The following is a 12999-nucleotide window of genomic DNA, read 5'->3' on the forward strand; positions in this document are numbered from 1 at the left end:
TGCCGGCTCTGCCAGCCCATCTGCTGCGATGAAACGTATCTCCAGACAGATGCGATGCTGTGCTGGCCATCCCACCTGATCTAAACCACTGCTAACTGGGACTGGAAATAAGTCCAGGCTCTAACTACTGGCTGCTGCCTGCTGCAAACAGTGCGCAATGGCTGGTAAAACCTAAAAAAGTCTTAATGTCTTCTAAAGAGATTAACTTGGCTAATGAAATAATTGAAAAATGCTGCATCTCTGTGTGAACAAAGCCTGTTTTTTTCAGTGCGGTGCGATAAAATCATTTGTGACTATGTATCACCTGCCTATATTTTATTATTTACACGAACAAAGCCTGTTTTTTTCAGTGCAGTGCGATAAAATCATTTGTGACTATGTATCACCTGCCTATATTTTATTATTTACACAGTATAGTTCATTGCATATATATATATACTTAACCGATTCTTTAAAACACCAGACTACGTCTCCCCCTAAACTTTTCTTTTTGTAGAGTAACCATTTCCTGAAAACAAAGCCTCTCCCCCCTGCTTTTGTGGGGATGGGGGAATAATGTCTTTTACCTCTGTGAGTTAAAGTCACTCATCAGCTACACAAGATGGCTACAGCAAGAAAGGATGCAGAAGCCTTCTTTTTCCCTTTCAGAGCATAACCAAAGAGAAATTAATGTCTTGATCTACCCATTCCCTTCTCTTCTGAGCAAGGGTCAGAAACTTTAAGTGAAAACCAAGTGAAAAGCCCAATTCTTTAGTGTGCAATCGATTCCAGATCTGAACTAGACTGCAAGGCAGTCAGTAGGCTGAAGCCATAAGCTGATTTGAACAGCATAGCTTTTTTCTCTTTTTCCCTTTTTTCCCCTTCCTTCCCCTCCTTGGATGAATCCCTTCCACCTTTTCTTTGGCTAAACACAGTCCTAAAACAGATGTGACTGCCCAGCCAAGGACAATTTAGCCATGCAATTTGTTTGAAAAATGGAGGTTTGGGATTCATTTTGCAAGGGGAGCAGCCTTGAGACACCAAAGGATTCACTTTACAGCTTTTGCTCCCCAGATGAATGGACAATGGCAGCTGCAATGCACCGCTGCTCAGAGCAGGGGGCAGGTGGGAAGCACGAGTGTGGCACCTCCCCGGGGGGGGGGCTGAACCTTGCTAAAGGTGAATGAAATTCTGTGTATTGTTCAGTGTAATCACTGCTCTGTGCAACAGGCTGCACAACACAAAGGAGGGGAATCATTTATCCGTATATGATTTATCTTCCAGAGCTGTTCTTTGATTGCTGTGCTCTGCGAGAGAAAGATCAGCACTGAACTTCCCAGAACGGACAATTCTGCAACGCTCATAATGAGCGAAAGCTCCAATTCCAGGCGTCTCTGAATCTACCAGATTGCCTGTCTCCAGATGAGGGGGAAGGGGTAATCCTGCAATAGATGTGAAATGTCAGAAATGGAACACAAACTGTTTGGGGCTGTAAATCCTGGACCCATGAAGTATGAATCTGAAGCTTATGGAGCAGACCTGGCTGGCATAAACCGACAATAGTGCACAAGAGTCACTGGTATTGTGTCAGTGATGTTGGATGAACACTTGGCTTACACTTACGATCATTCTTGTTTAAAGTTCAGAAAAATCATTACATGTTGGTGGAACATTGCCTTCATTATTTACATGAAGAACACAGATGAACAACATGCAATAATGTGTGCTGGCAGCATCCTGATCTCCCATTAAGTTGGATCCCATGTCCAGATACCTCCTGCGGTAGCTCTAGCTTCTCATTTCATGTCCCTCACAATGTCTTAAGTTCCCCCTTCCCTTGCTTCACCTTCTCCTCCACCATTCCCTCTGCTCCCTTCCACGTTTTTCAGTGGCTGAGTGCACAGCAGCATGCTGCCTGTGTCTTGCTCCAAGTCACACAGGTTCTTGCTGGCCAGTGGCAAGCCAAACAAGACAACTGCTTTGCTCAGTGGTCACTCTAGCACGGTGCTTTCTTCTTTCTGAAGCCTTGGAATTAATGCCAAGTTAATGCCTTTCACACCTCTATTAAATTTCACTGAAACTGGCAAATGAATTTGAAGTTACTGGCAGGGGAGTGGGGAGAGCAAGTAGGGGATGAACATGCAAATCTCTCTTTTGCAATCAGGCTGAAAGCAGAAGTAGGTGGGAAAGACAAGGTAGTAAGGAAATCAGCTGGAAAATACAAAACTGGAAAAAACCAAGGGGAAACAACAACAGTAATTCATACTGCACAGTAAGCAGCGCACCTCTGTTACTGAGTCAGTCAGCTAGGTCTTGTGTGTTCAATTAATTCCTGTTGGAAGCAAAGCTCATCAAAGCCTGTTTACTCTGCAGTGTTCCTGTCTTTCCATTCCTTTAATGGGCCTGGAGAGCTGCAAGTCCAGTCTGCTATGCCTGCCTTCTGCCTGTCTTCCTTGAATGAGCAATAGGAGGAACAAAGCAGCTCAGGGTTCATTAAGAGCAGTGCAAAGATACATCCAGCGGTACTGAGCCACAGGCCTTATGTACAGAGACTCCATCACACCTCAAGTATGTGCAGAGGGTAAATCCACTTCCACAGCTGGATCCCATATTTCACAGAGCATAATGCCCCGCACACATCTCACCTCTCATCAGTCAGTCTCCTAGCATCATAGTTTCTGAGCCAGCAGTCAAACACGTGCACCAGAGGCTGATTTCTCAGCACTCATAGCTCCTCAGAAGCTGCCCCGGCAGCCAGACAATGAATCACCCTGTCATTCTTGCCAGGCAGCCACCACATGAGATGGTAGCAGAAGCAGGGCAAGGCAAGAGGAAGGAAGGTGTTAGAATTGGAGAAAAAATGTGTGCATCTGTTTCTGCACACAGTCAGGCTCTCCACATTCACCCTACTGTTAAAGAGGGACTGGAAACTGAATTTCTGAATCAGTTCCAGCTTGCAACTGCCCGTCTGCATTTGAACCTCAGCTTTCCCAAGTGTGACAGGCACGAGACAGAGCAGAAAACAGCAGCATCCGTCCCAGGTCTGCTTCAGTCCTGGGAGCATGTTAAATGCAGGAACAGGGGAGGATCTTCAGGTGCTGGGAACAGCCCTTGCGTGTAGTATTAGTTATGGTCAGTCTCAGATAACCTCAAACACATCAGGAAAGACAAGGAAAGGAGAGGAAAGGAAGGAGAGACTGCCAAGGCAAAAAGAGAAATACCAAGGAAGTAACATATGCTGTGCCTGGAGCAAACCATCACCTTTAGCTTTCACAGGGGTTGCACAGAGCTACCGCTAACAGAAGTGGAAGCCCTGGCATGCAAGGAGGAACTCCTGAATGGGATAGGGGCAAAAGGAAAGAAAGCCCTCAGATCAGAAGGCTCCCATGACTGCATCCTATAAAGATTAAGGGCTTTTCATCCACAAAAGCAACTGGTTCATTTTACTGCAAGTAGGTAAAAATTCCTGCTGTTAAGGACTAATGTTCTTGGTGCTTGCTCACAAGATTCTGATCATTACTGAGTTGGCTTCTCTCTCTAATATAATGAGCCAAAAAGATGCTTCCCTTGCAAAGTGATGGATGCCCTTGCCCGACAGCATCCTGTTTCACCTGCCACTTCACACATCTGGCACAGCCTGTCCCGGAGGTTTTGAACAAAGCACCTACCAGGCAGCACACCTTGCCTGTGCCATTTTGCTCTGCACCACGTGAGAGCGGAGCCCACATTGCAAAACAGGAATTTCCCCATTCATCTGCCACCAAGTTCAGCCCATTTGTAGGAGCTAACAAGAGCATCTCTAGGTGCTACAGAAAACCAACCTCTATTTATGAAGACTGCTTCCTCAGATTTCAAACATTTTGGCTTCCTGGGTGTTTAGCCTTCTTATCCAGGCAGGAGCCACTTTATTGCAACCTATCCAAGGCTGCGGTGCTCCTGAGCAACACAGACCATTTTATATGTCTGAATACCAGACTGCAAGGAAAAAATACAGAGTCGATCTGTTTCCAGATTCCTTGAGGAAGAATCTCATTTATAGCTGTTAAGGCCAATTTGTGTGTCTCTTGTACTGATAAGATCCAGCATTTTGCCCTGTGTCAAAGAAATGTAGAGGCAAAGTATGAAGCTGGGTCCTGGTGCTAAACTTCACCACCTGGGTGCCTTTCTGATCCAGGGAATCAGGGGCAAACGTCATTCTTCTGAAATACTGATTCCTCTCTAAAAATTGCAATTTATTTCTCACACATTTCTAACTGACTGTCATTTCCTATTGATGCTGATTTCAGTGGAAAAATCTTTAAAATTCTGGACTAAAGATATTTGCTATTAAGTCAACAGCTCCAGGCCGGATTCTCTCCTTGCCTGTGTCAAACTTGCACTGACAGATATCCACAGAAATGCACCTGATCAGCAGTTTAACTAACAGATCTATCATTACTAGCTCAATGCTTCCTCCCAACCCGCCCCCAGCTGGTGTGAGGAAGGTAAGAGTAGAGTTTAACTTTTTTTTTTTATACTTTGATTTTGTTTTCTTTAGATAGTATCTGCAATGTTATCTAGCAAAGTCCAGGGATGAGGCAACTCTGCATAACCCTAGCAGCATCTGTTCCCTACACATCTGTGTCCTGCCCCCACAGTGGTCTTCCAGCAACAGAAATTTTCTGACCCTCTAAAATGCTGGGAAATAGTAGCTGCATGGATCAGCTCTTTTATAGTTATGTATTTGCCTTGTGGCAGCAGCTTACTAAATAAAATTCAATTTTCTCTTTTCTTACCGGTCTAGGCCGTGTCTCTCTCAGGAATGATTTCAGGTCACCTCCAGCCATGAGCTCTAGCAGGATGAAACGGGGCAGTGCCTGCAAGCTCACCCCAATACAGCGCACAATATTCTGGTGGTTGAACTTGCTGTGGAGACACAGAGACTCAATTATGGAGCAACTTTGATCCAAAAAGCATAATTGCAGCAAAGAATCAAAATGTTTTGCTGTGGGGAATGTTTTGTTTTGTTTTTTGGAAAGTAACAAATCTCAGAGATAGGGTAACTGAGTAAAGCTAAAGTGCTACTCCTGCACTCTGTGTCTGTCTGCGTAGTGCAGAAACAGAGGCGGGGAAGGAGTGGCTTTTGGCTGCTTTTCCTCTTCCTATATTCTGCATCCTTTTTTGGGCTACAGCAAGACTTGTGGGCCATAGGAAGCAGAGAATGTCTGATAACAGAGAAAATTCTGCTCCTAATTTCCCTATCCAAGGGGCAGAAGCTGGGCTAGGGCAGAGTTGTTCCAAATAATATACTGACACAGGGATCTGCTTATGTGGGGGATATTCCTCAAGGTCTAGTCTCTAATACTTCCTTATTTCTCCAGACTTCAATCTGATGGGAAACTATTTCCATGGATTCTAGGACTCAGTCACTGACATGTGACATGACAGCAGCATTAATTCAATGCCATCTGTTAGCTTTGACTAGTCAAACTCAGACTCTTAAGGCTTGTTTTTACCTCATGTTCTGATCTCTAAGAGAAATCAAAGGACCCTGTTATCAATTCTGAAGACTGAGCCTAAAGATTTTCACTTTGGATAGTGAAAACCAGTGTGACCCCTCTTGAAAATTTAGCCCATAATCATCTGGTGCCTCTTCATTTGTAAGTAGAAAAGGATGGTAATGCCGATCTTCTTTGTAAAATGCTGACAGCCATGCGTAAAGCTACTGTATAGATGTGTTGTGTAGACATCACCTCTCAAAGCACCTTTTTCCAGTGCTGGGCTTTGGAAACCTGCACAAGTGCTGTTCATCTTATTCATACACACCTAATAATGAGAGCTTCCATGAGGAAGTCCAGCTCATCTTGCTCCGAACACACTTCTGGCAGTGTCTGGAAAAGAAAGAACAGGTTAACAAGGAGAAGATATTTAAACTTACAGATGTAGAACACCTGGCGCAATCAAAAGCACTAACATTGTCTGCAGCAATCCTTGTTTCTCTTAAAAGAAATCTCACTCTAAGATAATAGCTAGACCATTACTAAACTAGACTGTGAAGCCTGTTGAAAGGTAAAGGTCAGAACACATGGCCCATCAACGCCCCTGTCATCCTCCTCCCAGCAAAGGAAATAGCCCAGAGTGCACAGGGAACAGTGCTCAACATATGGGACTGCTGTATAGAGAATGAGGAATGAGACCACAGCTCCTGAGTGCTCTGACAGTTCAGTACTCCTACCTCCAGCAAGGAACTATAACCAGCAGTAGGACTGTGCTGCTATGTAACCTCTAGGAGAAAACAAGCTAGCTAGGCTGCTGAAGGCCTGGAGAACCCTACCAGGGTCTCTCAGGATTTAGCTTCACATCCAGTGCATATCCATCCTGTAAGGGAGTGGTGAGATCCCTGGAAAACCAGCCATCTTCTACCTGCAGGCTCTTTGGTGTATGTGCCAGCTGCTCTTGGCCCTGTGAAGACTTTTGCCCTCTGACTCAAAGGCTTTGGACAGATTACCACATCAGGTGTAGCAAGTGGAGGATGGACAGAGGATGGATTTATTTCTCATACCTGCAGTCTACTGCAGCTGTAAGGGAAATCTTTGCCTATTTACTACTTATTACTTACTTTGCCTATCTACTACTTACTCTTTTAATAGCCTCACAAGCCCATATGCTACAAGCTGTACCATCACTATGATAAAGTGTTGCAACAGAGCAGCAACCTTTCTAGTCACATCCTTCAGTACTATAGTAATGCTTAACTCATCTTCATTTTTATAATGCATTGGGACTCTTGGGTGAAAGGTGCATGAAACCATCATGATAACTCATACACTGTCACTTACTTTCACAGCCACCTGCAAGGGAGTGGGGTCGCTGGGGATCCCTGCCACCTGACCTTCATATACCTCACCAAAGGCTCCGTGGCCCAAACCCCTGGACAGACCAGAGAAGACAAGAAGGTTTTACTACAGAGAACACACATTATAACACTGTGGTCACAGCTTGCAGAATGGGCTCACAATTTTCATGGTAGTGAAACAGGGAGAAGTGGATATAGACACTGACGATACCACTCCTCACACTAGGCAGGGGACCAGACCTCGACATGATCCTTCCTGGACCTACAATGTATTTAACTGGTAGGGAAAGCAATCCTCAAAAGTGAATAGTCCCCAGTGAAATCAGCTGGCACGGCAGTGTGTAATGGGTAGCACTCTTCTATGACTTTGGTGTCAGTGCTCGAGTGGTGGGCACTCCAAAGCAGGTCAGTAATGCTATCTTGGTGTTCCCACACCCTAAACATGTTAACAGTTCCCATGATGTTTATGCATCACCATTAAAGAAAACATTGACTAAGAAACTAGGAAGCACAATGGTTCTCAAAGGACCTGAATTCTAAACCAAATATCTTTCTCTGATTTATTTTGTGATTCTGGGTAAGTACCTTAGCCAGTAAATGGTGATGATAGCACTTTGTGAAGCACTTGGCTCTAGGAATTCATGATAAGAACTGTTTCTGGCACTGATCATATTATGAAATTTACAATTTTATTTTGAATAAGGGCACAAGAAAAAGAGAAAGGAATTAAAGTAATCACACAACAGATTCTGTCCTATGTCCTCATGATACAGATTTTGCGTATCTATCTATTCAGTCTTCACTTGCTTAACATCAAGTCAACTGGTACAACAACAGCTATACCACAGAGGTGGCATGTCACAACGACATAGCAAACTCTGGCAGAGAATGAGGCTGCATCCCAGATCCTGAGTCCCTCTTAACCCTGCATGGGCTGCACATTGGGCAGTAGTTTGAGCCTCTAAGAGACATTCCTCCATCTCTGTCTGGGTAAAAGGCTTTCAATAAGGCTCTCTTCTACAACATGCACTTTCCTGGTAGACCCAGGTCTGGCCTGAGCGCCGCATTGAATCTGTTCTCTGGTCTATCACAGACTGGTTTTGCATGGGCTGTTGCCCTCCTGTCTGTTCAAACAGGTGCTGCTAAGGGCAATCTGCTCTCTTGTTGCATAAGCTCCATTTGTAGTTTTGCCAGGATAAAGATCAGCCTAGGCAGTGAAACCACAGTGACGACTTGCATTGCCTGTGACTCAACCATTTCTTTTAATAACATTTTGTAGGTATCATCCTGAGACACTATTCTTGGCTAAGCCTGACCAACTTATTACAAACTAAGGGTATAAAACAGATCTCTACAGCTCATAACTCACCCTCCTCCCCAAAAGTTCACCTTCCCTGCCCTTACCAATTCCCAGTTGTATCCTCTGCTCTCTGCAACTTGCCACACTTCAAAAATCCTTTCAGAGACCAAGTGACAAAGGCAGCAGCAGCGCAGGGTACACTGGAAACTTCCAGATGAAGTCCAGCAAGATGTGCAGGTAAGGGGGAATGAGATAAGAGACAGCAAAACTTTGCAGACTGCAGAGACTGCTCTGAGTATCATCTTTCTTAGCACCATAAGCTCCCTAGTCTTCCAAGCTCTCCTGCTTCCATTTCTTGACGTTTTGTGTAAAACTGCGTGGTATCAGGGTAATGTCACATTCACAAGTATCCTGCAGTAGAGCAAGGTGGGAAAGAACTCTGAATTTTCAAGTTTTTCTTAGGAGACTCCTTCAAACTTTCTAGAAATTCTGATCTAGACACGACTGTCCTGCTGGCTTTATACTCTTGTCTTTTTAATGCTGTCTGACAGTCTCAAACCCATTGCTTTTCCTGCTATTGTACTTAAGGTTGTCATCGTGTTTACCAAAGATCCTATCAAAGACTTCAAAGGAGCTTCCTACGAGCCTCAGCCTCCCCAGCATTTCATCAGTTAACACTGGAAATGGGCCAATCATTTCACAGGCTGCAAGAGATGTGTCTGAATTACTGGTGATGACTCTTCAGTTCCTCTCATAATCCCAGAAGATTAACACTGCACCTGTAAAAGGTTAAGGAGACTGCCAAAGTCTAGTCCTCTCCACACAAGCATAACTACTGCAGCTTTACATCTTTCTTATGAAAAGGGGAATGAGAATTTGTATGTGCCTGCACAAAGACATGAGAGTAAGAGAGCCAGCATACGTTGAGTGTATGGTGGTGTGAAGCATGGGGAAGGCAAAGATGAATTTACCGGATGAGGGAGATGTTTTTTCGAGGCACCTCTTTGAGGTCACTAATGGATGTGGTCTTTCCTGCAAAGCAGTAGTTGGGATTGTAGTCTGTCATGATAGTGGAAGTACGCAGCTTGCTCAGTTTATATTCTGGGCTCTGTAACTCCATCTGCATGGCTTGTAGCTCCTGGTGCTTCCGACGATATACTAAATATGGAGAGCACAGTCAACCAGAGACACAGACTGACTTCGGAACAGGACAGCAGCCTGTCTTACACATTTTATGAAGAAACAGGCTTGCTCATGAACTTTTTGGAAGAAGTAAAATGAATTTCACTTGCAGAGACCTTTGATTTCACAGTTCTGAGGGTTTTGTTTTGTTCTATTTAGTTTAATTGGACCTTCCAAGTATGAGTCCAGTTCCAAACTTGAGGGAGTCAGGGTATGACCAACTTTGCTAAATCACGCAGAAGTGACTAAAATCTGAGATGAATTATTGCATCACATTGTTCAAAATGGATAGATTAAACTGTTACCTCAGAATAACACATTGTACATTAAACTAGCTCATTTTGCAAAACTGTTTCTAAACAACAGAGCTGGACTAAATTTGAAATCGGTTTATGGTACTGTTATATTCCTTGAATCACTTCACTGATACTTCTGAAATGTCATTAGAAATCGCACCTTGAAAGAAGACATCCTGTGAATATTCCTTGAAATAGTAATTGATACTGCAGTCTTTTTTGCAAAGCAAGATGCCAATCCTGAGCAGGTTAAATCACTATTACCTTTACTATTGATTTCTGTGGGAAGCTGGATTGAGCCCAAAGACTGTGATGGTAATAGCTATTGCATCTTCTCCAGCAGATGTTGCTCAGGGGAAGAATTTAAGGGGTAAACATGCACTCACAAAGGCAGACGGATGTAATGACCTATCCACAAACCCTTCCTGTCCTCCATTTTCCTCCTCATTGCTTTTGCTTTGATTTTTTAAACCGCTGCTCTTTCCTGAGATGGCAATGATAGGCTAGTTGGATGGAAAGAGGATTACTCTTCCACTCCCTGAGAAGTAATTAGTAATTTTAAAGGGGTACTGTCAGGCCAGAAATCATATGTGTAGGGCCATGTGTGTGCAACTGATAACTCCTGAAATTCTTAAAACTGAAACAGCTGCACAAATCTAATTTAATAGTTGCCATTTGCTGCTCTGGGTACATCCCCCCCCTCCCCCAGACTATATACAGTGTGGACAAAGAAAGGTGGCAGAGCTGTAATTTGAATCCCTGGCTGTTTTTCATTGATTCAAATCTATTCTGCTTGCAATTGAATGCAGGTGAGCAATTGTTTAAAATAAGAAAATGAAAGGGTGAAAAATACCTTTTAGAATTTAAAATAAAGATGTCAAGAATGCCCACATCCTACTAAGTAACAGTTTGTAAAAGGGGAACCTAAGTGAGAATTTCAAGCTTAAATGTCATACATTAAGAGGCTAAATCTGTATGTAGGCACACAAATAAAGAAGCTTGCTTTTAGGCATTAAGCAGCAACAGCTTTCACAAAACCAGTGGCAGCTGTGTTCTGGCAGCTTTACACTACAACACAAGCAATAATGTCTCTTTCGAGATGCAGTCAGTAACTGAAACCTCCTCAAATTGGTCATTGTGGTTAGAAACAACCACTGAAATCTGAAGTTAAGGCGTGTGTGTGGGAAGGTGTCATTAAATACAGCAGTAGCTAAAAACCTGAATCCAGGGCCCAATTATCCCTGGCTCAGATCCAGCCCTTATATGAAATATCATTTGCAGAGAAACACTCACCTATCATGATTCCTGAAAAAGCCAAAATTAAAGCAGCCACCAATGCTGAAGTCACCACAGACAAGACCAAGGAGAGAGGAAGATGAACCACTGGCTCAGCTGTAACAGAGGCAGGAGAAGAAGGAGTTACATGTTTGAAATAATCTCCCAGCAGCCACTTTTTTGCAGACAGATTTTTCTGCTCTTCCTTCCATTTACTCATCTGCTGCTCCTATCGTGTAGGAGCAACCTCTGGCATGATCAGTTCTCAGGATCTATGACCTCTAATACCTCATTGTTTCACTTTCCTCAATTAGTATCAAGCCATTAAAACAGATGGTTTGCTACCAACGAATTAACATGTGCATTCCCTGGGTATGAAAACAAGACCATAAAAACCAGGGGCAGGAGGTTGGGGAGGTGGAAAGAACATTACATTGCCAGGGTTAAAGTGCTGCTATCAATGCCAATCACAGCAAAAGCAGAAGGAGGACTGCAATATATCATCTTCTAAATGCATCTAATCCAGGCAGAAAAACCTGGTAACACTAAGTGTAGTACAAAGTACTCCATAGCTGCATCCTCACTTGGGACCACAAGGCCTTCAATGACCATCTCTTAAGGTTTACTTCACCCTAGCAAAATGACCATGCTTTTAAGCCATTTTACAGATGGGAATGGTAAAAACACAGAACACTTTTCCCATGCCAGTGACAAAGCTGAGAGCAGGATCCAGAAACCCTGGAGTCAGTTGCTCTGACTGCCGGGCAAGAATATGAAGGAAACCTAGAAATGGAGCTCTGAGCGCTTGGTCTTTCAAGTAAGGCAAGTACAGGCACTGTCTTTAGCTTTCCTCAGGGGTCTCTCATGCAGAATTTCTTAGAGATTCTGCACCTGCACCTTATAAATCCAAATCCACAGGAATTATATTCTCCTTCACCTTGTACACTTTTTTGATTAAGAGGACTGACCTGGAATTTAAGCTTAGCTGGAAAATTCCTTCAGTGAGCAAACTTTCATGATTTCAGAGCCGAATGTGAGCATCAGCGCAACCAGGCACAACATTTGACTCTCCTCAGTGTTGCCCAGTATGGCAAACAGATACTGTAAAGCAAACCAGCAATGCTGCTCTGTGCACCATTCCTCAGCACTGATGTGTCTATATCCTAGCAAAATAACTCTGCATCATATACTAGCAAGAAAGAAAGTAATTTTCAACAGAAGACAGTTTAAGAAAAACTACATAAAACTTTCAGGATGTCTTAAAAGTCCAAACTACAGATCATGCATTTTCTGTTTCACATGTTAGCAGCCTACCCCATATACCTACTTACCTATGCAAGACACACCATCCTCTGCCAACTCTGTGCCTGGTTCACAAAAGCAAATGACTTTTTGAGTCTCAAGATCAACACGGCACTCGTCCATCTCACAGTGACTGCAGTTAAGATGCAGCCTAATATCCACCTCTCCGTGCCCCTCTGTCACTAGGGAGTGGATGAAAAAAGCTGAGTTAATTACTGTAAAGATCATTCATATCATTCCCTTGGGCACTGACAGAAACATGGGACATGGTGGTCATGGTTGCCAGATGTGGCAGGGTGGGCCCCATCTAAGAAACTAATTTCTCCCCACCTTCCAGAGCTCCTGTCCTTTTCTCATGTAGAAAATAACATTCAGCTAAATTAGCCCCACTGCAGTTGAGGTGCACTGGCTCTCTTTGAGCAGATAGTCCTACCAAGTTAGCAAGGAGGCTGCTGCTGAGGCTGAGGGAAACCTGCCCTTTCAGCATTCCATGGGGCTCACCCTTTTCTTTCCTGGCCTTTGCTCCCTCTGAGATCAAACACTGCAATTTTTTCAGAACTTTCTGGCTGAATCTATGAGGCCAGAGTGCATCTGTATTTGAAAATACTTCTGCTGTTCTAAAGCAAACATTTTTTTTTGAGCAAATAAATATTTTTGTATTTTCCGAGCACATCACAAACATATTCAAGACACTGACTTCTGGGCAGACACAGGCTGGAGGGGAAGTATTTATCACTCCCATGCACAGCTGGGCAGCACTGCACTGTTTTCTCTAGAAACTCCCTGGTCCAACCTGGATACTTTGTTGAGGGATGCTCTGAGGAACATGT

At 43.7% G+C, this 12999-nt stretch overlaps 1 protein-coding gene across 1 annotated transcript in view; it reads right to left on the minus strand.

Moving 5' to 3' along the window:
• ALK (ALK receptor tyrosine kinase) overlaps positions 1-12999 on the minus strand; it is a 320348-nt gene that overhangs the window by 13006 nt on the left and 294343 nt on the right. The window contains exons 18-23 of the mRNA XM_074817734.1: positions 12199-12351; positions 10886-10984; positions 9086-9272; positions 6798-6888; positions 5785-5849; positions 4755-4884 (exon numbers count right to left, since the gene is read on the minus strand). Of these exons, the coding sequence (XP_074673835.1) occupies positions 4755-4884; positions 5785-5849; positions 6798-6888; positions 9086-9272; positions 10886-10984; positions 12199-12351 (725 nt within the window). The remainder of the gene's footprint in view (positions 1-4754; positions 4885-5784; positions 5850-6797; positions 6889-9085; positions 9273-10885; positions 10985-12198; positions 12352-12999) is intronic.

Source organism: Strix aluco, chromosome 3 (assembly GCF_031877795.1).
Source record: "Strix aluco isolate bStrAlu1 chromosome 3, bStrAlu1.hap1, whole genome shotgun sequence".
In the NCBI taxonomy this organism is placed as follows: Eukaryota; Metazoa; Chordata; class Aves; order Strigiformes; family Strigidae; genus Strix; species Strix aluco.